General features: G+C 44.0%; 2 protein-coding genes across 2 annotated transcripts in view; one reads left to right on the top strand and one right to left on the bottom strand.

The window, feature by feature from the left end:
* top3b (DNA topoisomerase III beta) overlaps nt 1-19,841 on the bottom strand; it is a 32,216-nt gene extending 12,375 nt beyond the window's left edge. Inside the window, exons 1-11 of the mRNA XM_074637126.1 lie at nt 19,747-19,841; nt 19,498-19,660; nt 10,605-10,736; nt 8,592-8,698; nt 8,383-8,457; nt 6,988-7,181; nt 4,886-5,042; nt 4,684-4,797; nt 3,308-3,398; nt 1,027-1,181; nt 659-764 (exon numbers count right to left, since the gene is read on the bottom strand). Coding sequence (XP_074493227.1) covers nt 659-764; nt 1,027-1,181; nt 3,308-3,398; nt 4,684-4,797; nt 4,886-5,042; nt 6,988-7,181; nt 8,383-8,457; nt 8,592-8,698; nt 10,605-10,736; nt 19,498-19,567 — 1,201 coding nt within the window. The 5' untranslated portion in view covers nt 19,568-19,660; nt 19,747-19,841. The remainder of the gene's footprint in view (nt 1-658; nt 765-1,026; nt 1,182-3,307; nt 3,399-4,683; nt 4,798-4,885; nt 5,043-6,987; nt 7,182-8,382; nt 8,458-8,591; nt 8,699-10,604; nt 10,737-19,497; nt 19,661-19,746) is intronic.
* On the top strand, nt 11,292-15,116 carry LOC141768768 (uncharacterized). Its single transcript, XM_074637110.1, has 3 exons — nt 11,292-11,430; nt 13,561-13,736; nt 14,882-15,116. The coding sequence occupies exons 1-3, from the start codon at nt 11,416-11,418 to the stop codon at nt 15,108-15,110; spliced, it is 420 nt and encodes a 139-aa protein (XP_074493211.1). The 5' UTR covers nt 11,292-11,415; the 3' UTR covers nt 15,111-15,116.
* Nucleotides 19,842-21,713: the final 1,872 nt, after the last annotated feature.

Raw genomic sequence — 21,713 nt, 5'->3', positions numbered from 1 at the left:
CAAAGGCACCGATACCACTTTACGGCAGCGCAACGTTAACCTCTAGTCACCATCTTTGGGGTCCTCACGCTCCACCACCCCGACGGCGCGGGCGAGACGGGCCGGTGGTGCGCCCGACCCTGCTGGGCCGGGATCCCACCTCAGCCGGCGCGCGCCGGCCTTCACTTTCATTGCGCCACGGGGTTTTGCTTGCACCCTCTGACTGCGTTAGACACCTTGGTCCGTGTTTCAAGACGGGTCGGGTGGGTTGCCGACATCGCCGCAGACCCCTGGCGCCTTTTACATGGGCCGCGGCACGTCGCAGTTGGGGCGCCCTGAGCAGCCGGGAGCAGGGAGCCCCGTCACGGTGCGGCGAGGTCCGGGCGGGGAGCGCTGTAAAGCTGCGGCCGCAAGCCACCTTTGCCTAGAGCCGGTCGCGGCGCACCGCCTCGTATGCGGGACTCCCCAGCCTGCCGTGTGTCGCTCACACCCTCCAGCTGGCTGTTAACGAGGGTCTTTTGGCACAGAGAAGTACTCGTATCGGTACTCGGTATCGGCGACTACCCAAATGTAAATACTTGTACTTGTACTCGGTCTGAAAAAAAGTGGTATCGGTGCATCCCTAGCAGATATGATTGACTCCTCACTGGTGTGTGTGTTAGTTAGTTGTCTGACTCACCCAGTTCCGCTTCTGAGGCAGCACGCATGGGAGTGATAGGTGGATGGTCTCCAGCATCACTTCCTTTCCTGGGTCGGTTTATTCCAGCTGAAAGCAGAGCTTGCACCTGATGGAGAGGTAAAACAGTTTTTTTTAGAAACATACATGTATGTTACTTGAATGTATCCACATTCAAGTATCATATTCTTACTGTCTGCCTATGAGCATAAATACAATAAATGGGTTTCTGTATGCATACACTGCTGGCCTTGAACATATCAGGACATTTCATGTATTCTTGGTCCCACAGTTTCATTGATGGCCTACAGTATGTTCCTTAGGGAATACAAAGGCCTAAGACTTAGACTTGGTCCCACAGTGGTGCTCACCTCTTCTGCCCAATAGGGATTGTTGGTCTGCTGCTTTAGTGCTCCCTTCAGGTCAAAGTTCTCTGGGTAGTGGGTCGTCTCAGTACGTGGGTAGCTGATGTAGCCCTGTGTATACAGGCGCTCTGCAATCTGCATGGTATGCTGGGGGCCCATGCCTGAGACATCAAAAAGTATCACATTGTTACACCCTCACAAAACTGTAGCTGTCGCTCTTATTTACTTGACTGGGTCTCTCTGATTTAGGGTGATGGATTCTGGGTCAGAATGCTGGACTCCACATTAGATTTATCCTCCAGAGGTTGAGTTGCATCTTTCCAAAAGATTTTAGACAGTCAAGTTGATTTCAAGACAAGTGTGTCCTTGACTAAAAGCTGCATTATATAAAGCAGTATTTAAAAGGGGATCTTCCTTTAACCACAGTATGGAATATGTAAGAGCTATTCCTGTCCATTTCCCCATTACCTTCCATTGATTCATTTATAGTTAACAGAAAGTCGTTTTATTTCTTTTAAAGAATAAAGCTGAATATTCTACATTTCTTATTGTCAGCAAATCAAGTGAAAAAAAAAAGAGTTGAACCTACTACTACTACTACTACTACTAACGAACCTATTGTGTTTGTATCCAAAGCCTGACATACTGTCTCTTCTTCCTCTGTGCCATAGAGCTCCATTAAAACACATAAATGTGCCTCACTGTTGCACTAGGTGACATGTTCCTCAACACTGTAGTTTATTGACTCAATCCTTAATAAACTTTCCTGCTGCCAGAAATACTCACTACAGCACCACATGTGGACTAATCCACCGCTGAAAATAGTCCCCTACAAATGCACTATTTCTTCCTGTTTGAGAAACCTTTGCTAAAACGTACAGAGTCCATCTGTTTTAGGAAATTATTGAGCCTTTTCAAAGCTGAAACTATTAATTTGTGAGGCCTTTTTCTTTTTTTTCTTTTTTAAAGATTTATGTCTTAAGTAGGAACTTGGCCTTGGAGGGGGGGGGGGGGGGGATACGGAAGTCAGAAAGTATTGATAGACGGACTAACATTGTTGGTTTTGCTCTTTTCATGGGATTTGTTGACAAGAAGAAAACATATAAAATGCCACCATTATCCTTTATAGGTGCTAAATATGGTATTGAGAATATTTCTATTGCTTCTCAACATCTCGACGGTGAGCCGGTGGCTCGATAACAGTGTTTACCTGATGGCGAACCTGGGGGTGGGTGCTACGCTTCCGCTACAACGCCGCCGGTTGGCGTTAATAGCTGTAACTACCGCATGAGAGCAGTGCAGAGCGGCTGCCGTGAACTAGCCAGTGGGGCACACTCACATGCACAAACATGCACTAAAAGCATGCGCGGCCGGCCCGGCGAAGTCAACAAAGCAAGGAGAAGCTCGGATTACAACACACACACAGAGAGAGAGAGTGACTTCATTCTCTGCCATAAAAGCCTGATCCCTTCCTTTTTATGTCTAATCTGAGTTTAGAGGGAAGATAGGTCATTTCAGAGATTTTAAAGGGCTTTCATTTTGAAATTCTACATCCGCATGTCCCGATACTGTCTGAGTGACACTCTAAGGAGGTCTGCTAAGTATCCCGAAGTATCCCGTTTTTCAGGGTGAGGCGGGTGAGGGTGAGCTTACTAGAAAATATTGCGGGGACAAAGCAGTGTTAAGAACGAGTTATTAATCATCTAGAATCATTACCTGCAATCCACCTTCTCTTCCCCTCTCTGTCTCACCAACAAGCCGTGATGGCAGCATGTCATTTTAACACATTATGTGCCAACACCACATAATGCAATGTCAAGAGGTCGTGGTCATTTCACGTATTTCTGTGAGATCACGTTGCGCGCACACCCCAAATTGACGTGAAAAAAGCGACATTTGCCGAAAAGCGAGTTGTTTGCATCCCTGTAATTGACAGAAAAATGATCGCCAGCTCATTTCTAAAGCAACAATGCATAACATTCCCTCATTACAACGGTGCTGACAGAGCTAACAGTGGACCAGCTAGCAGCTCCAGAGGATTTGTTAATTTTCTAATTTGGGATTATTGGTTGTGGAAAACAAGCTATTTGATGACATCACCTTGGGCTCTGGAAAATTGTGATGTGGAGTTTTTTCACTACAGTATATCAACACAATATTACATGCATACACACATTCTCAAATGACCAAATACACACTTTCATTAATTTCATTGCCTAAAGGAGAACTTACAGTTAAAGGGAAATGACATCCAATGAAAATGCTGCTTATGTTGATGTGAACATACCTAAGGCAGAGCTGGCCACTCTCAACATCTCCACTGTGTTCAAGGCTTGGGGCCTCTGCTTCGCCTTCTCTTTCTTACTGACTGACTCCACCTGTATTAAGAGAGGTATTATATAGCTGATATCAGAGGTCAACTAAGGTGAGCTCCAATTCTGGTATACCGTGCCTTGGGTGAATCCATCAGGGAGTATGGCCTGTCTTGTGAAGTTTTGCCAGTTTAAAGGGACTGTTTGTAACTTCTTACACGTATAAATCATTGCGGGTCGGTGTCCCATGCGGGATCCCATGTGGCTACGCTATTCAGACTCAGACTCCGACACAAACTACACGGAAGCACCAAAACCTCTTGGTTGTATCTAGTGAAGCCCGTCTGTTAAACAGTGTTGGCCGCGGTCGGAGGACGCGGGGGAGACCGTAGCTTTGGTCTCCAGGACCGGAGTCTCTGCTGTACTCTGCTCCTCTGCCTGCCTGCTTGCCTTCACTCACACACCGCGCTCGTTCTCGCTGTTTCGCTCCACTCTCACATGCATGCGCGCACACTCCACACTGCAGAAGAGTTAGTTTAGCTGAACTTGTCAGTGCCCTCTGATGGGCAACTTATGTGATAGAGACACGGTTTCTAAATGACCTCAAACATATCTTTGACATCTCTCCTGTAATTTCTTATATCAGAGAAATATATCAGGCAGGCTGTTTTATGTTCCAGTGAATTCCTGGTGGAAATGCACAGCCACTTCATACCGGTTACACTTTCTGCTGGTGGATAGGGACATGCACTTTTACTTCAAATAAAGCAATGAGTCTCTGTACATGTGTGTGTGTGTGTGTGTGTCCTTTGTATATCTCGAGAACCGTTCATCCAATGTACTTCACACTTGGCGGGTGTATTGCTGGGGACCCAAGGACATGCAGTGTTGAAGTTGGTGCAATTTGGACACGAGACACGTTCAATATTAATAAACTTGGAATAAACAAGCCATAACGCTCTGTGCAAGTGGAGAATGTTGTCTGCAGCAGGCCTTTACAGGTTGCGGCTCATTAACTGCAGTTCACTTTTTTTCTGCTGGATGCTGAATATACTAGTGTTACAACCAAACTGTTCTCCACTGCCCTGGGGTCAACGAGCGACGAGCATTTCTCGACAACACTGCAAACAGCACTTCTGGGTGCCAGGCATTTGGCCCGCTCCAACAGGCACTGCACATTTATTTATTTCAAATTTGAGATGCCCTTCCTGGGGCACTGACAAAGGCTACATTTACAACATTTTCAACCTACTACAAAAAAGCATACTGCAGAAAAATTGTTATTAAATAAAATAAATAATTAATTTTGATTAATTATTAATGAATTAAATAATTAAAATAATGAACTTACCTGGGCCTCCCTGGATGTCTTGGCCAGGTTAACGAACATCTGACCCACATCCCTGTCGAAGACCCTCACCCTGCTCCAGTCCAGTGTCAGTGGACTGTCCTTTCCTTTGAACACCTGACCAAAACACAGCATGTCTGTCAGTATAGAACGGATGGAAGAGATCGTTGACACGGCGTCAGGGTGAGTGAAACTGGGGATTTACCTTCGCCTGGATGACCCAGTAAGTCTCTGGTTTGAAGGATTGGATCTTGTCATGGCGTTCCACACAGAAGCCTAGTGTCGGGGTCTGGCATGGTCCAAATGAGATCAAGGAGGAGTCTAGATTGCCGTACTTACCCTGGAAATACTTGGTTTGGAACCTAAAAAATATTTGACCAACAAAAGACCGGTTTAGATTACATTCATTATTATCTTCAGTTGTAATCAAAACTCGCGGCGCAGAATCTTGTTTTTGCTTTAAATAAACATTATTGTTAATAGTTTTTAAAAAAAAGCAAGAAATGTTTGTGTGTGCATCAGAAACATACAGTATTTGTGAAGCTTATTTTTTACATTTATATACAACAATAACTTTTTGTGTGCACTGAAAAGTATTTTTGTCGAGTCATTTACAGTATATATAAATCACAAAATACATTTGGGAATCCTTCTGTGTGCATCCATTAATATTGAGACTGATCGGACTCCATGATGATACATTTAAAGGTTCTCTATACGGAATTCTTGCCTCCCCACGGCTCTCAACATGGCGATGGCTGAGCAGCGGCGTTGTAAACAACGGCAACAGTGCAGACGGAGGTGACAGTGTTTAGGGCGCTAGGCTTCCGCGACGACGACGACTTCAGCCGGGATGGCGTTATGAGCTCACATGCACTAAAATGCACGCACGGCCGGCCCGGCTATGTCAACAAAGCACGCAGAGGTTTGGATTACAACACACATAGAGGGAGAGTGACTTAGTTCTCTGCTCAGTTAGACATTACTCGACTATATCTTCACATAGCAAACAGAGCCCAACCGATTGATTGGTCAGCCGATTTTATCGGCTGATATTGGCCTATCGCAGATATATCGTATCTGCAAACACGGTCTTTGATTTTGGCGATTTAAACACTCTTTATGAATCCAACATAATTCAGTAACAATGTATCATCGTTCATTAGTATAATTATTACCTAATTTCCCCAGTAGAGTGTGCTCTGCAAAACATTGGGGCTTAGAAAAGGCAAGAAAAATTCTTGACAACGCCACTCTGATGTTGTTCAACACGGGACAAACCTTCTAATTCTTTAAAGGGACTGTTTGTAACTTCTTACACGTATAAATCATTGCGGGTCGGTGTTCCACGCGCGCTCCTGTGCGGCTACGCTGTTCAGACAAGACTCCAACACAAACTACACGGAAGCACCAAAACCTCTTGGTTGTATCTAGTGAAGCCCGTCTGTTAAACAGTGTTTGCCGCGGTCGGAGGACGCGGGGGAGACCGTAGCTTTGGTCTCCAGGACCGGAGTCTCTGCTGTACTCTGCTCCTCTGCCTGCGTGCACACTCCACACTGCAGAAGAGTTAGTTTAGCTCTGAGAATATCTAGTGAATGATCAGTGGACATTTGTGCAGAAATAACTGCTGCAGCTCCTCCAGACCAACAGAGGTTTTCCGTGTCTTGTGAAGTGACGGGGCTCTGCAGCGAGAAACGTTATCGTCTCCGACCAAAACTCCGGTGTCTCCCCTGTTCCGCGGTCAGGAGACTGAGGCAGGAAAGAAAAGCCAACACTAGGATCAGCATTGATTCATGGAGAGACCTTCGTCTGGTCAGCTAACATTACTGCCAAGCAGCTGAAATATAGAGTGATATTGTGCTTTTAGCTGACGTGTGTCTCCTCACTGTTTTGAGCGATGCTCGTTCATGTCTATGTAGAGCGAGCACAAGCGCGAGCAACAGGACGCTGACTTTAGTTGACTTAATGGCCACAGGTGTCGCTGTTAACAAGACATTTCTGATTCTTACAAACAGTCCCTTTAAATGACAAACATTGCCCAAAAGTTTGCCCCAAAAAACAGTTGCAATGGCAACAGCGCATATAAAAATGGGATGTGTAGAGTTGTTCAAAGGAAATTTTAGTTATACGTTTGTACAATCTTGTACATTCTGAGAGTGATACAGAGTCACTCTTTTATTTAATTATGAATAAAAACCATGCATCAGATTTGTTATGTGCTACGACCAGACAGCTGCAGGAAATCTAGCAGAAGGTGGCGGGCGGTGTGTGGCAGAGCCAATGTGTGGCTGTAAAAAAGCAGTGTACCGGGTGAAGGCACAGCCGATGCGCAGATCCAGCTCCTGACGTGCGTCCACTGACAGGGCTTCATTGCGGTTGGGCTCTCCCAGGCAGTCCATGGCATGAAAGATGTCAGTGTCAGTGATGGAGCTGAATTTGGCACGGTAAACAGTCTGCTCCCTGACATCCCTGTTCATCACCGGCTCGATGGCATCCAGTACCTGTGAGGTAAGAGAAATAGTGACTGAACGGTAGAAAAATATAAATCTAAATAAAAATAAAACCAAAACTATCTGCATAGAGAGATTCCACTAGAGGTAGGTGAGAAAAGGGTTTTTGTAGGGCTGTCAAAGTTAACACAATAATAAAGCAGTAACGCAAATTCATTTTAACGCCACTAATTTCTTTAACATGTTGACACAATCGATCTTTGGGAGGTTGTAGCTCAGTTTTAATGCTAGAAAGAAGATACTGGTATCATATGAAACTAAAAAAAAATAAGGAATCCATTGGTACCAACCATGTCATACTAGCTTGTCGCGGAGGAGGTTAAATAACGCTCCAAACATGGCTAAATCTTGGCGAGGAAAAACTGTCACGTTCATTTTCAAAGGGGTGCCTTGACCTGACCTCCAGATATGTGAATGTAAACGGGTTCTATGGGTACCCATGAGTCTCCCATTTACAGATATGCCCACTTTATAATAATCACATGCAGTTTGGGGGCAAGTCATAGTCATAAAGCAGCATATTTACCCACTCCCATGTTGATAAGAGTACTGATACTCGACAAATCTCCCTTTAAGGTATATTTTGAATGGATAAAAAATGTACGATTAATTTGCTATTAATCACGATTAATCATGGACAATCATGCGATTAATCGCAATTAAATATTTTAATCAACTGACAGCCCTAGTTTTTTTGTAATTTGCATGAACTGACCATAAAAGCATTTCATAATGCATTTATTGATGTATTTTTGCCTTGGGTTAGTGGAACAACAAGCTGTGAACACAACATTTAGAGGAGTTCAGCTCGCATTGTGATTGGATCTCAGCAGGTGTATATGCAGTCTGTACAGGGTGACCACATTCTTAGGAAAAAATTCATCCGACAAGTTGAAAGGTCACCTAATGCCATCTCGTCCTGCTGACTAAGACGACCCCTCCAGCAAAGGAAAACAAAAGTACAGTAGCATTGATTCCCTTGACCTGGGACGAGGCAAGTTGGTTGACAAGACAGCCGACCCTGCATAACCAGCTTGCATATAGAGATCCAATCACAATGTGGGCACAATCAAGAGGACAAAAACGTATTTTAATACCACGTATTAAGACCCATGGATTGGATGTCATTATCCAAACGACATATATACAGTAGCTCCCACACCAGGTGTAGCCTGAATGGGGCCTGAATTACCTCAAAACAGATGTTCTCGCCTTCTTTATCACAGTCCAACCACAAGACCACGTAGTCACAGCCTCTGCCTTCGACCTGACATGACACCAGAAACTTGGGGTAAGCAACCAAAGATACAAGGTACGACACACTGACATCCAGTTGATCACACAGAATGCAGTGGGCGCCAATGTCTTGTGAAAACAAATGACTGGGTCAACCTTACTTACCTGGAGGAACTTGACCATGTTGAGTTTGGGGTTGGCCTCCTTTTTTTCTGTGGGAGCTTTGCTAAAGAGTTCTGCAGGATCCACCTTGTCCCAGTTGTTGTACTTCCCTAGAAAAAAAGGACCAAGTTCTTAAGTTTGGATGCTGAAGAGGTTGAAACCCAAATCAAGGTGTAAAAGGGGTTTTATAGTTATTATATATAGCAAGATATAATAGGACATCCCATTAAGAAGTTGGAAGTTTAAGATGTTGAGGAAGTCCTGATTAGGGATGCACAGATCCATATATGAACAGTGTCTAAAAGAGTCACTTAACTCCAGGCTGAAAAGTAAAATGCCCTCACTGGTTCAAAGTTTCAAGCCTCTTTCATCTCTGACCGAGTGTTGACAGAAGTGTACTTTTTTCCAACAGTAACCACGCCTAACAGTGACGTCACAATGCCCTGGAGTACACCTGTACATCACTTTTCAGGGGGTGTTAAAGAGGACATGAAACATGCATGTTTTGGCACTGGTAGTGCCCAAATAAATTGTTCTTTTAAATGCTTACATTTCTCATGATTGTTAAATAATTGTTGATTAGGGTGGAAATCCATTTAGTAAATCAGCGCATCATTGCCACTTTAAGTTGCTCTTTAACGTATCAAAATTAGAAAGCTGTATGTGGATCAGTGGGCTGCACGGTTAGCACTGTCGCCTCACAGAAAGAGGGTCGCATGTTCAAACCCGGCCTGCGGCCCTTCTGTGTGGAGTTTGCATGTTCTCCACGTCTGTCTCTACGTGTCAGCCCTGTGATAGTCTGGAGACCTGTCCAGGGTGTACCCTGCCTTCACCAAAAGTCAGCTGGGATCAGCTCCAGCCCCCCCGCCACCTTGAATAGGATAAGTGGTTACATATAATGAATGAATGTGGATCAGTCACATCTGACTGATACCCTGCTCTGCTTAATTTGCCGGGGGGGTGATACCGATCAGACGGATCACATCTCTCGATCCACATCAAGGAGTGTAAATGTATGCTGTTTATTACTTCACTACACTGACTGATCCAAAAACAGTAACTCCTACACATTGTATTTCAATCCAGTTCTGTAAGGAAGACAAACATCATTTCTTCATTGTATGTCACACAGCTGTGATTTGAGGTATTGTCGTATTGAATTGCATATAGTGTGTTTCTATTGTTTTTTTCTTCCTAGACAAAATATGTGATTTCATTTTTAAGGACTGCAAGAAAATGTCATCTGAAAGTTAGGTGTGTCAGGGTGTCAAAGGGACTGTTTGTAACCTCTTACATGTATAAATCATTGCTGGTCGGTGTTCCATGCGCACTCGCGTGTGGCTACGCTGTTCAGACAAGACTCCAACACAAACTACCCGGAAGCACCAAAACCTCTTGGTTGTATCTAGTGAAGCTCGTCTGTTAAACAGTGTTGGCCGCGGTCGGAGGACGCGGGAGAGACCGTAGCTTTGGTCTCCAGGGCCATAGTCTCTGCTGTACTCTGCTCCTCTGCCTGCCTTCACTCACACACTGCGCTCGTTCTCGCTCTTTCGCTCCACTCTCACTTGCATGCACACAAACTACACACTGCAGAAGAGTTAGTTTAGGTTTTTCCGTGGTTTATGAAGTGACGGGGCTCCGCAGAGAGAAACGTTATCGTCTCCGACCAAAACTCCGGTGTCTCCCCCGTTCCCTCCGGCCGCGGTCGGGAGGCTGAGGCAGGAAAAGCCAACACTAGGATCAGCATTGATTCATGGAGAGACCTTCGTCTGGTCAGCTAACATTACTGCCAAGCAGCTGAAATATAGAGTGATATTGTGCTTTTAGCTGACGTGTGTCTCCTCACTGTTTTGAGCGATGCTCATTCATGTTTATGTAGAGCGAGCACAAGCGCGAGCAACAGGACGCTGACTTTCGTTGACTTAACGGCCACAGGTGTCGCTGTTAACCAGCTATTTCTGATTCTTACAAACAGTCCCTTTAAGGTGTACAGGATCTAATATGGATGATACTCACCGATGAAATCCAGACTCATCACATGTCCACAAACAGAAGTCATCTTAAAGCGTACAGCTTGGCCCTGGAAGCTGCCGGGGTATTCGTGCACTGAGCATGCTCCGTTGAGCCCTTTACGACTAGTGCAGTTTCCTGAAGGAGAAAAGACGACGTAGTAATCAGTCAATACAGTCAAGTTAAAGGTGCAGGATGTTATCGGCCTCTGACTTGAAGCTATTCAAGAGAATAAAAATAAATAAGAATATGGATTTTTTGTTGAACTTTTGAAATGCGCTCGAAAACTTGCACATACAATCACTTTTATAATTTTCTTATTCTAAAGCCTACGCTAGATGATGAATCAGTTTAACAGGAAGTCCTGGTGGTGGCGAGTGAGACAGGAACACGGAACCTCTGATAGCTGCGTCCCTTATTTCAGTGAGTGAGGGGGTAGTGAGGGTCCTCCCTTAGTTACCTGGGCTCAATGCGACAACACTGACGTCTTCTCTGAATAAAATGATTCTGTCAAGGCTGAATGCTAATGACAGGAACATGGACACAAACTATTATGATGGTAGCCAGAGTGACCAATATGTCTTCGTCTACGTCACTACCGCACACAAACACACATCCAACAGAGGACGGTAGCAACCCCGGCAGGAACAGGGCATATAAATAAGAGGCAGGTCCAGATACAGATTGTATATCTGAGAGCTCCGAGCCAAAGGAAGACCAAAGAAAAAAAAACAACAGAAAATATAGCACCCATCAACGTTCCCACGACAGAAAAACAGAAGCTCCATCACACCGTCTCCAGTCATAAACTTCAGCCATGGAACAGCTCCAGGTAAGAAACCTGTCTTTATGTTGATGCCGATGATGACTGACGGGTGGTTTTGATAGCTACCATAAAGGTTACAGTTGGCTTGCCTTTAGTAGGGATGCACCAATATCGGGCCGACACTGACTCAAATAGCTGGATCTATTCAATTCCATTCTATGTTTATATACTGTATACCAGCGGTTCTCAACCTTTGCCGTGTGTCACGGACCCCCATGTGATAAGATTTTGCTTCAGGGACCTTCATCTGAAAAGATTTTGGTTGTTAGATCTAATTAAGACCAGAACTCTGTAACCGCCAACAACAGTTGAGGAGATAACTATCTCGTATGACTCTTATTCACATTAGACTCACATCTATAGTGAAAATAAACTATTCCCCATTTTTTCTGGGGACCCCCAGAACCACCATACTAACCACTAGACTATATATCGGCCACGGTTTATTTCCTGTTGCAGTGTACGTGAATGACATCAGCTGACGGGAAGTAAACATGGACCCAAGCTGTTGCCTAGCAATCCAATTACGTTGAAATGGTCTTTACTGGAATTCTAGTTTATTTGTTGCTGTATTAAATAGTTTTACACTTGAATTGTAATTCCTGTTAATTTTGAAGATTTTTCACCAAGTTGCTGGTGCATGATTTATTATGAGATCCCTTCCTAGCACAACAAGAGGTGGAGGACAAAATCCACAGTCCTCATCTGTACAACAATTGCAGTTAGCTGTTTAGTTCAGTTGAACCTAATTTGAGGCTTCAGCAGTCTGAGTTTGACAAATCAAGTGTATATCATTTTAAAGTTATAGTCTTAGACATTGGAATGTCAACAGTTTTTGTACTATTGGAAAAAATGAAATATTTTAAACTAACTTGCAAAGTTATATCAAACCAAAAGTAGGGCTGGATATCTTTTAACATTTTTCAGTAATAGTGACGGTACAAGACTCGTGTTTCAGTACAGACACAAAAACAATAATGTTTCTGAAGTTCTCAAATGGGAAATGTTGTCTAAACACAAGCAGAAGAAGAAATACAGTCTAAATGGGCAAAATGATGATTTAAATCACAAACTATCTGATCAAATTGAGTGAACAAGATCACATAAATCTGTCCAGGAATTTGATGTTAGCTTACTGGACAGTTTTCGAAACATCTTTTGTGAGCACAAAAGAGTACTGAGGTTTGATAGCCAGCTGAGTCAAAATAACTTTTACTAATACTGTATGAAATAGCTGCCAGTGATCGAGTGATTGAGTGATCGAGGCTCAGACCTAGTATTAACATGCGTCCTCCTGAGTGATCTGATCACAACTGGACAGCTGCAAGTACAGGTGTGAACGTACTCAGGACGCATTGAGATCCGATTGCTCAGACCACATTCAGAGGTGGTCTGGGACACATATGGCCACATTCTTTTAGCAGTGTGTACCACATTAAGGACCGCCTACTCAACTGATGTCCCTCCTCATGTGAATAGACAGGCAGATGCGAGCGCTTGTCAGCCTCGCAGCATGGAAACGGCCTCTGTGCTCTACTGTATCCTGTCGGTACAACTGTACTTTATTAAAATAGATCTTATCTGTAGGCGTCATAATCTACAGACTATCAGACTAGGCACGCTAAGTGCATTATTATCATACTGCCGCTGTTGCGGCGGTGCCGGCGGCACGGGGATTCCCGGGGACCGCCGGTGCAATAACCTTTTATTTTGATGTTAATAAAATGTTAATAAAATGTAACCAAATTCATGAATATGTAGGATATTAATACGGACATTCATGTAATATTACGTCACGTCTGCTGTATTAGCCGTGTGTTACTACGTGTTTATTTGCATATAGAGCGGGGAAGTGAGATCGGATCACATGTGGTCAGTGGAGACGCATGTGGAGACGCATTCTAACGCCAGGTGTGACCAGACGTACTTAAAGCTGTCCACTTGTGATCCGATCACTCAGGACGCATGTTAATGCCAGGTCTGAACAGGGCCTGTCTGCCAGTGTCTCCTTATGTTACCTCATTTGAATTTGAACAGCTCTGTTGGAGGAAAAACAAACAAACAAGAGACATTTCAGAGTAACTGACAGAGAAATCAGTACACTCTAACACAGTCCTGGTTATTCTTTGTGTCCAGCTGCTGCGCGTCTTTCTGCTGTGCCTGATGGCCCTCCACCAGTGTCTAGCCATGCCTCTGGGCAGCCAGTGTGTGGACGAATCCTTCTGTACATACAGCTTGCAGGACTACTACAGCCAGCTGGTCAACCTACCAACTCGCATCAACGAGCGCAGCATCGCATCTTGGACCTACGTGTGAGTATATATGCCGTGTATCACTTGTCATTAAAGCCAAACTTCACCCCAGGTCTGAGCCTAAAGGCCCTGACGCACCAAGCCGACGGTCAGTCGTTGGACAGTTTGGGGCAGTCGGTTGCGCGTCTATTGGCCCAGTTTTTTTCGGTGTGTCCCACACCGTCTGCTGTAGTCTGCCCGTGTTGGAGATTTTTTGGCGGAATCAGCATGTTGAATCGGCGGCAGCGCCCGTCGGTGAGAGAAATCACTCCGATTGGCGTTTCAGCGTGTATCAGTTCATCATCATTCAATGTGGCCAGAGGTCATGTGTTGACTAAATGTCAAAAGGGCTCTTCTCATTTTTCATCTTCATCTCATCTGATCATTCCAACACACAGATATTTTCACAACGACGTGGCCGTCTGGAATGAAGCTAAGTGGTGAGATAAGAGTGGTGTGAAAATGCTCGGCAAACGCTGCTTTGTTTCATGTACGTATCATAACAACAGCCTGTATATAACACCGTCTCCGGCCTTCCGGTTTCCCTTTTTTGAATGACGAATACAGACCAACGCGACCTGCTGGTAGGGAAAGTTATTTCATGTCACACAAGCGCGGACATACGCGCCGTCGGCTGTAGTCTTTGCGGTGCGTTTGAGTGCAACTTGTCGAGCAAAACAACGGCGACGCAACAGCCGGGCTTCACCTAGTTCTCTGATGTCGGGTAGGTGTGTCTGGAGATTTGATAAGGGGCGTTGTTCGACCTGACACAAATGCAGGTGAGTGACCATCACCTGCCAAGGCCATATTCGGACTTAAATTTAACCAAAGTTGAATTTGAATACGATGTGAATTTTATTTGCAACCCGAAGCAAATGTTTTTTCGCCCCTTCACTCACATAAAATACAAGTGATAACACATATATATATATCTACATATATAGATATATATACAGTATATATATACTGTATATATATCTGTATACAGTATATATAAAAAATAATGAAATAAAATAAATAAAAGATTAGACATTTCTTTAGCCAAAGGCAGTGCTACAGTTATACAGTATATACAACTGCTAGCTGACCATATTGATCTGCTAAATTAACAAATGAGTGAATGAAAGCCCGTCTGTGATCTCTCCCTGCTCCTCATCTCTCACCAGTGAGAACATCGACTTGAACCGGGTGCCTCAGGTCATCCACGAGGCCAGCTGCCACACCACCCACTCCTGCAGGGGACTCGACAACGCTTTCAGTCTAGAGACCATTCCCGTGTCCCTGAGGATGCCCGTGCTCAAGAAAAACCCCAGCTGCTTCCCCACGGCCAGCTACTCTCTGGAGTTTGAGGTCATCACCATAGCTTGTCTATGTGCCATCTCCAGGCACAGCTGAACACGGACTGACTGCTCTAATGTCAGTTTAGGACCTTGGTGAAAATGTTTGTTCACACGGTGCATGATGTAAAGATGGTGGTTTCTGAGAAATAGTCCATTGCATTCATTGTTTTCCAGTAGACATTGAAAGTGTCACCATTTAATACATGCCTGTTAACAGCTTATCTTAGTCGTTTTACATTTGCTGGTATCATTATTGTGTCCATATGGAGCATTTCGGCAGCCTGGTTGTCACGACTTTAATTCTTAAATGACTTGGGGTGCAGCCAGGGTTACAGAAAATGACTTTGGTTCAAATGTACTAAAATAAATATAATAAAAGTTAAGTCGGTTGGTTAAAATGTTGCTGTGTTACATTTTTAAAAAGGTAAAGGGGGTTGAAGGGAGGGTAAAGAAAATATTGTATGTGATGATGATGTTATATGATAGACTTGTTAAAGTAAAGAACACATTATATTATGCAAAATGTGCATTGCCATGTCAACATACACATCACACCAGAGCCCTTACTGAATGTCCAAACCAACGATAGATTCCTTTTCTATAGACGGCACTTTGCAGCCTGTGAATACCCCTTTCCTTAGTGGAGCCTAACTACAAGGAATCAGAAAAGAAGATAAAACTCAAGACAATTAAACAAAAATGACGACAATAAATAACAAATGGACCGCGCGACTGATGCAACAACCATTACAGATATTATTAGAATATAGCCTGACCTGTCTTAGCACCACAGAGTCCACACAATCTGCTCTAGGTTATACTTCTCAGCTCATTCATTGCATATACAACTCAGTCTCTCTGTCCCACTATAACCAGTCCACTCAGTCTCTCCTTCCCACTATAACCAGTCCACTCAGTCTCTCTGTCCCACTAAAACCAGTCCACTCTGTCTCTCTGTCCCACTATAACCAGTCCACTCTGTCTCTCTGTCCCACTATAACCAGTCCACTCAGTCTCTCTGTCCCACTATAACCAGTCCACTCTGTCTCTCTGTCCCACTATAACCAGTCCACTCTGTCTCTCTGTCCCACTATAACCAGTCCACTCTGTCTCTCTGTCCCACTATAACCAGTCCACTCAGTCTCTCCTTCCCACTATAACCAGTCCACTCAGTCTCTCTGTCCCACTATAACCAGTCCACTCAGCCTCTCTGTCCCACTATAACCAGTCCACTCAGTCTCTCTGTCCCACTATAACCAGTCCACTCAGTCTCTCTGTCCCACTATAACCGGTCCACTCAGTCTCTCCTTCCCACTATAACCAGTCCACTCTGTCCCACTATAACCAGTCCACTCTGTCTCTCTGTCCCACTATAACCAGTCCACTCTGTCTCTCTGTCCCACTATAACCAGTCCACTCTGTCTCTCTGTCCCACTATAACCAGTCCACTCTGTCTCTCTGTCCCACTATAACCAGTCCACTCAGTCTCTCTGTCCCACTATAACCAGTCCACTCAGCCTCTCTGTCCTACTATAACCAGTCCACTCCGTCCCACTATAACCAGTCCACTCGGTCTCTCTGTCCCACTATAACCAGTTCACTCGGTCTCACTATAACCAGTCCACCCTGTCTCTCTGTCCCACTATAACCAGTCCACTCTGTCTCTCTGTCCCACTATAACCAGTCCACTCGGTCTCACTATAACCAGTCCACTGAGTCTCTCCGTCCCACTATAACCAGTCCACTCTGTCTCACTATAACCAGTCCACTCGGTCTCTCCGTCCCACTATAACCAGTCCACTCAGTCTATCCATCCCACTATAACCAGTCCACTCGGTCTCTCCGTCCCACTATAACCAGTCCACTCTGTCTCACTATAACCAGTCCACTGAGTCTCTCCGTCCCACTATAACCAGTCCACTCTGTCTCACTATAACCAGTCCACTCGGTCTCTCTGTCCCACTATAACCAGTCCACTGAGTCTCTCCGTCCCACTATAACCAGTCCACTCTGTCTCACTATAACCAGTCCACTCAGTCTCTCCATCCCACTATAACCAGTCCACTCGGTCTCTCCGTCCCACTATAACCAGTCCACTGAGTCTCTCCGTCCCACTATAACCAGTCCACTGAGTCTCTCCGTCCCACTATAACCAGTCCACTCTGTCTCACTATAACCAGTCCACTCGGTCTCTCTGTCCCACTATAACCAGTCCACTCGGTCTCTCTGTCCCACTATAACCAGTCCACTCAGTCTCACTATAACCAGTCCACTGAGTCTCTCCGTCCCACTATAACCAGTCCACTCTGTCTCACTATAACCAGTCCACTCAGTCTCTCCATCCCACTATAACCAGTCCACTCGGTCTCTCCGTCCCACTATAACCAGTCCACTCGGTCTCACTATAACCAGTCCACTGAGTCTCTCCGTCCCACTATAACCAGTCCACTCTGTCTCACTATAATCAGTCCACTCGGTCTCTCTGTCCCACTATAACCAGTCCACTCGGTCTCTCTGTCCCACTATAACCAGTCCACTCAGTCTCTCCATCCCACTATAACCAGTCCACTGAGTCTCTCCGTCCCACTATAACCAGTCCACTCTGTCTCACTATAACCAGTCCACTCGGTCTCTCTGTCCCACTATAACCAGTCCACTCGGTCTCTCTGTCCCACTATAACCAGTCCACTCGGTCTCTCTGTCTCACTATAACCAGTCCACTCGGTCTCTCTGTCCCACTATAACCAGTCCACTCGGTCTCTCTGTCCCACTATAACCAGTCCACTCGGTCTCTCTGTCTCACTATAACCAGTCCACTCGGTCTCTCTGTCCCACTATAACCAGTCCACTCGGTCTCTCTGTCTCACTATAACCAGTCCACTCGGTCTCTCTGTCTCACTATAACCAGTCCACTCGGTCTCTCTGTCTCACTATAACCAGTCCACTCGGTCTCTCTGTCTCACTATAACCAGTCCACTCGGTCTCTCTGTCTCACTATAACCAGTCCACTCGGTCTCTCTGTCCCACTATAACCAGTCCACTCGGTCTCTCTGTCCTCCTGCAGCTGAACACACACCAGCAGCATCTGCAGCTGCTGCTTTGGCTCCTTTCTTCAGTTCCATTCTCACACAGGTTATCATGACTTTTTTTTTACTTTTGTTTTCACTCTGTAAGGGATGCGACTTGAAATGTAGGTAAGTACAATACAAAACAAAATTTGTAAATATAAGTCAAACTAGTGAATTTTTAAATGACAAAAAAAAAAGTACAAGCGACGTTACACAAAAAAACTACTTTGATACAGTAACGATAATTCGTGATTTCCACTCTTGTCGTTCAGTAACGTTAAAGAGACGGTTTGAAGTCCTGCTTCAAATCCATCATTTAGCGGTGCCTCTGTGGACCTGCAGCAGATATTAAAAAATAATGTGGGAGGTGCGTTCACCTTTACTAATGTGCAAGCCAACATTAAAGCTGCAGTGGGTAGAAATGGAGCAAATATTAAAAAAAGCTATTTTTACAAAACGGTTCATATATCCTGACAGGAGTAAATGAGACAGGTAATCTGAAACAAATCATGTGTCTCTGTGTCCTCCGGTGCTCCTAATGGTATCTGCAAGATTTCACAGACCGGAGGAAAACAAGCAGTCAGAGCTGATCTGGAGTCTGCCGTCCAGCTGCCGTCTATGAGAGCCGGCTGTCAATCACTCACCAACTCCAATCAAACGGTCAAACTAGGCAGCGCTGATCAAATATGAATCAATATTCTGTTACTGTAATGCCTATTTCTCTCCTCAGATGTTCTCAGAATCATCTTGTAGTGTACTGTTTAGCTGTAAAATGAGAAAGTTTGTGACCTGGCAGCCATGTTGAGATCTGTTGAAGAAATACCAAGCACCGCCCACCAGCCGGAGCACAGCCAATAGGAACGCTCTCTCTCTCTGAAATGACCTGTGATTGGTCAAAGTCTCCCGTCACAAGCTAGATTTTCTAAAGCCTGAAAACAGAGCCATGAGGAGGAGCAGAAGTCTAGTTTTCTCTCAGAACACTTGAATTACAATATGCTGAAAGGTTATTATGCCAAAAACGTTCTGCCTACTGAAGCTTTAAGTGTTTGGCGTTTACGTTCACCTACAAGCACCGCGCCAGGCAGCCAGGGGTTAATTCATCTTATACCAAATCATTATCACTCAAACTGAAACTTTACTCAACTTCTAATTTCTCAAACTTCTAAATTGTTTAAACAAGTTATTACCGTATTATAGCATAAAGGTAATATATATATATATATATATATATATATATATATATATATATAAACAAAGCGAGATGATGAGGTTCCTCTGGTCTGCTGCTGTAGCCTGTTCTTGTCCTCCCGTGTTACAATAATTACTGTCACTTTGTGGCACATGACATACCGTTAGTGATACATTGGTACCCACCTTTAGAGAGGATTTTGGCTATAGACTGAGCCAGAGATGGTTTCTCTGCCACCATCAGAACAGTCCTCATGATGAATGAGATGTTAACAGCTCCTCTCTCAGACTCAGTCAGTCAGCTCACACACTGCTGTCCTCTTACTGTCTCACACCCGATCCGACCACTCTACGGTGAAGAAAATAATTATAATTTAGCATATAATTGCTTGCTAAAATACTCTGTTAAGAACCACTAGAGCGGCCATGACATACACACACAATCTTCTTCCGGTGTCATGTCCTGTGAAGCCCAAGATCCACAGACAGCGCCGGGCTGCACCTTGTGGCCAACTCGGGTAATTACAACTTCAGAGTCCATCACAAAGTTCGTTTTTTTTTTTTCAATTGCAGTAGAAATATACAACTCTAAGGCATCAACAATATTCAGAAGTTATTTTGCTGCTTTCTTTTGTTTTCCATATATTTCAGTGATGTGCGGTGCAGTGCTAATTCTCGCATAAAAAAACCCACCAATGAGGGTTGTGTCTTAATACATTTACATGGAAAAAACATGACCTAAAATAAATAAAGCATTCAACAGTAAATCAGTGTTCTTATCCTCCACTATGATTCCAAATGTAATATCGTTTCTGCTAAACTAGGGCAGAGAAAAGATTCCTAATTCCAACCAATCATACATCACACCAGAAAGTATTGCATATTGCGTATTGTAGGCTGACAAAAGGTATTAGAAGGTGACTTTCTGCTGAATTGCATAGGAAATAAAACAGTTGTAAAGAGACTACGGATCACTTTGGCAAAATATTATACTTGAGAAATCATGTCCATCATTCATCAGCGTTTTTAGCCATCAGAATAAAATAAGTTGGCATGCTTTTAATAACCTTATTGTTTACGGTTACACTAGAAATTAAATTATATGCAGTCAAGTCAAGTCAAGTCAATTTTATTTGTATAGCCCAAAATCACAAATCACTTAATTTTGCCTCGGGGGGCTTTACAATCTGTACAGGATACGACACCCTCTGACCTTTACAGTGTGACCCTCTCATTGGATAAGGAAAAACGTAACCAAAAAAAAGAAACCTCAGGAAGAGCAACAGAGGAGGGATCCCCCTTTCAGGATGGACAGATGTGCGATAAATGTCGTGTGTACAGAGTAACAGTTTCCCGGCGTCACAAACAGGTAGAGCCAGAGCAACACAATGTTGGGGGGGGGTGGGGGGCGGGAGGCATACAGCAATGATTGTAGGACATAAACAACAGAGGGTTATTGAGAGGCATAGGTTAAAGTTAATATTATTCTCGTCAGCAGGACTACTAAACTGAAAGTTAGGGCAAAAAGATGGGTTTTGAGTTTGGATTTAAAGACCTCCACAGAGTCAGTCTGTCTGATGTCTATAGGGAGGTTATTCCTGAGAGAAGGGGCTCGATGAGAAAAGGCCCTTTGGCCTGCTGACTTCTTTTTCCCTCTGGGGACAAACAGGAGCCCTGTATTCTGAGAGCGGAGATTACAGAACTCCTCAAAATGTAAGATTATGTCAGATTCATCTAATAAACGGCTGACAGACCAAATACTTCTCCACATCCAGTCACTGAAAAATGAAGACCTATTTCTAGACAGAATGAACCTGAAAGCTGGATAAATACACCTTTAAAGTCTTTCCATCTTTGTTATATAAATGCGACCAGAAAGAGAAAGATCTCTATTTAACCATCTGTCTAACATTGATTTGGATTCGTCCATTTTGTTCCATATATTCAAAATTTCACTTGAAGTAGCCTATCCTTTGCATACGTAAGCACAGTATTTGACCAAAGTTTTAATGTGGATACCATATGCTGCCACAAGATGGCAGTCATGTATAGCTAATAATTCACACTTTTTCGAGGAACGAAGTCTTTGATTTTGTCAAAGAAGATTTCTGCAGTATCGGGTGAGAAATTAGGTGAACATAATTTACTATAAAAGGATTAGGTTTCATTGGCTATTCTCTTTGAGTCAGACCCTTCATTGTCTTTGATGATCAATGTTCCCAGATCAATGGTATTCTTTGAGCTCCAAAAATAAGAAGAATTTCTCTCTTCTTCCTCGATCCATTTTACTTTAGATCTAATGTTACCTTCCTTGTTTAAATATTATCTAATTTGGTTTGTAGTGTGAGACTGTGTGTGAATTTCCTTTAGTCAGTAACAGTAAATGAGGGTAATTAGTAATA

Source organism: Sebastes fasciatus, chromosome 6, assembly GCF_043250625.1.
Source record: "Sebastes fasciatus isolate fSebFas1 chromosome 6, fSebFas1.pri, whole genome shotgun sequence".
Lineage (NCBI taxonomy): Eukaryota > Metazoa > Chordata > Actinopteri > Perciformes > Sebastidae > Sebastes > Sebastes fasciatus.
Note: the sequence above shows the minus strand (reverse complement) of the source record. Positions and strands in the feature narration are given on the sequence as shown.

Bases quoted from the DNA above. Each gene is read 5' to 3' on its own strand.
- LOC141768768 (XM_074637110.1), top strand. The intron at 13,737-14,881 runs GTGAGTATATAT...ATCTCTCACCAG, and splicing joins ATCGCATCTTGGACCTACGT to TGAGAACATCGACTTGAACC.